We start from the raw sequence: 2886 nt of genomic DNA, 5'->3' as shown, positions 1-2886 counted from the left end.
TCTGATCCACCCTGTGCCAGGACCATTCCCAGAGCCTGGTCTGCTCCAGCCTGTGCCAGGACCATTCCCAGAGCCTGGTCTGCTCCACCCTGTGCCAGGACCATTCCCAGAGCCTGGTCTGCTGTCTCCTCTCCTGCCTTCAGGGTCCTCTGGCTGGGGACCAACAGGAATATTGCCCCTGGAGGGGCTCTTTGGTGGGCTTGTGTGGGAAATCCACTCTCCACCTGGGAAAAGATCACTGTGAATTTAACATGGCAATTTAATATCAGGCACAGTTTAACAAGCCATAAACCCTTGGTGATTTACACTTATAAAAGGGAAACCAGAAGCACTCAGTCTTGATGTGCTTTAACCATATAAGACCTAAGAGGACAGTGTTTGGTTAGGAATGTCTGCACACAGAACTGATCTTCCAGTCCTGAATACTTTCATTCTATTTAATTTGGTGCTTGTGAGAATTTAAACTACACAACCCAGTCTTTAGAATGGTTTTCTTAATATGCTTTTGTATGTGCATGGACTGCTTTGGGTGCAAGATGGCAGATTTGGTCCCAGAACTTGTCTGGTGTGTGTGAACACTTTTCTACAGAGATGATTGGGAAAGAGGGTTTATCTGTGGCATTTTAGCCATTTGAAGTATTTTTATTTAAAGTAGGATAAACACCCAAAGTATACTGTCTTTCCAGAAATGTTCTCCCCTGATCATATAAATGGTTTCATAATACTTGCATTAATCCAAATATTATCATACTTACATTTCAACTTCTTAATTATTTATAAACCAAAATCGAAACCTAAACCAATAGTGTTAAAAAAAAATAGAGAAGAAAGAAACCTATCTTTCAGTGGAAAACTTCATGAAAGATGTTCTCATGCAGAACTTAATTGTGTTATTTGAGTGCTGCATTTTCAGGGTTTTGTTGTCAAACCCTTTTTTTTGTGTTTTAAAGGGAAAGTCCTGTGTGTAAGGCACTGGCTGATGGACTGTTGCCATCTCCTGCTTGTGCAGCTGCACTGCATCCCGGGCTGGCTGGGAGCACAGCTGCCCAGGGCACCTGCCAGCTCCTGCCAGCCCACCTTCACTGGCTTGCTTCTCTTCTGTCCGAGCAGCTTTTGCTCGAAACAAATCTGATCCGATCCCCAGTGAGTCCAGGACAAACCGATCCACGTGAGCATCACTGGCTCGAGAGGATTCAGTGGAAGCACGGGGTGAGATGGTGTTTGAGTTGGTTTCTGAGCCAGCCAGCCAAGCTCCCTAGCTACCAGGAGAGCCCCGCGGAGCGAGCCGGGTCCCGCGGGGATGGGATGTGAGGTGCACGTTGGTGAGCTGACACAGAAAAGCTGAACACAACTGCACGACCCTTAATGAGCCTCCATGGTCAGGTAATTACAGAGACATTTTATTTACACGATATACAAGCACTCTCAGCAGCCAGCAGAGTCTCTGCAGGTGCCCTCAGACGTCAGTGTACTCGTGGTAGATGCGCACCTCCGACCTCCTGACGCTCTGGAGGGACCTGATGCTCTCACTCCTGGTTCTCATGTTGGATTTCCTGAACAGCCTTCGTGAGAACGATCGACACATGAAAAAATAAATGATTGGATCCAGACAGACGTTGCATGCGGACAGGAACAGTGTCATTTCCTTACAATAATATAAGATTTTATGTGCAGAGTCATCTAAAATTTTGTCCAGATGACTAAAAGTAAAGGGTATTCGACACAAATGGTAGGGCAGAAAGCAGGTGAAAAACACGGCCACGACAACCCTTATACTCTGGTTGTGCTTCCGCTTTCGGCTGGACGAGCTGATGAACTGTTTGCTGGATTTATAGATGTACCTGGAGATGGCAATGTAACACCCTATGAGCACCACCAGCACCACCACGAACGTGCAGGTGTTGATGTAGACGACAGCCGAGTGCCACTTGACTCCCAGGGGAGACTTGAGCTTCAGGCAGTCGTCGACGTTTCTCCTGGTGGGGTAGCCGTTGGTGAGGATCAGGTTTGGCAGCGCCAGGAACGCCATCACCACCCACACGCAGGCCGACAGGATCTTGGTGAAGGTGATGCTGTACATCCTGGAGTCTCCAAAGGGCTTCACCACCTTCAGGTAGCGGTCGATGCTGATGAGCCCCAGGAAGACGATGGTGGTGTACATGTTGGCGTAGAACAGCACCGTGGTGTAGCGGCACAGGAAGGAGTTGAAGTGCCACGGCCCCAGCCGCGAGTCCTGGATGATCTTGAACGGGAACGTCAGCGTCATGAGCAGGTCTGCAACCACAATGTTCTTGAGGTAAAATATGAAGCTGGTTTTGTTTCTGATGTGGAAGAAGATCCACACTGCCAGGCCGTTCAGCAGGAGGCTGGCCAGGAAGATGACGAGGTAGAGCACGGGCAGGACGATGGTGGTGAACTCGTCACGCGCAGAGCGCCCCAGGGAGCTGGCGTTGGGCGAGCTGCTGTTGTCTGGGCTGAGGTGATTGTCTGTGGGAATGAGGGAAAACAACAGGTTAAAGCTTTCTGGTGTTTTACAAACGGGGCCAGTTTAGAGCTGTCCTCTCTCTGGGCAGTCTGAGGCTGTTCGGGGGAACCATAAATCACAAGTGCAGGTCGTCAGCTCCTGCATTCTTGACAGAATGTGACTTGTGAGCTGAGATGTTTGTCATGAGACAGGGCTCTGGAGAGACTCCTCAGGCCTATCAGAGCGCTCATTTAAACTTAGTTTACTTAAATGTATTTAAAAATCACAGTCTCTGGGGGATTTTAAGATTTCCTATGTAAATGTTTGTGAAAAACTTATAAACGCTGCCATAAAATGACAGTACATTTTGTTTCATGTTGTTTATGCTCTGACCTTGGCTGGTGAGGCAAACCAGGCTGGCT

General features: G+C 48.3%; 1 protein-coding gene across 1 annotated transcript; it reads right to left on the bottom strand.

Moving 5' to 3' along the window:
* Positions 1–1430: 1430 nt before the first annotated feature.
* On the bottom strand, positions 1431–2548 carry GPR87 (G protein-coupled receptor 87; the record flags this gene model as incomplete). The annotated part of the gene is made up of 1 exon (XM_033516879.1): positions 1431–2548. A coding segment is annotated over one exon (1092 nt), but the record flags the coding sequence as incomplete, so codon positions are not given.
* Between the last annotated feature and the right edge of the window lie 338 nt (positions 2549–2886).

This window comes from Parus major, chromosome 9 (assembly GCF_001522545.3).
Source record: "Parus major isolate Abel chromosome 9, Parus_major1.1, whole genome shotgun sequence".
Classification (NCBI taxonomy): domain Eukaryota; kingdom Metazoa; phylum Chordata; class Aves; order Passeriformes; family Paridae; genus Parus; species Parus major.
Note: the sequence above shows the minus strand (reverse complement) of the source record. Positions and strands in the feature narration are given on the sequence as shown.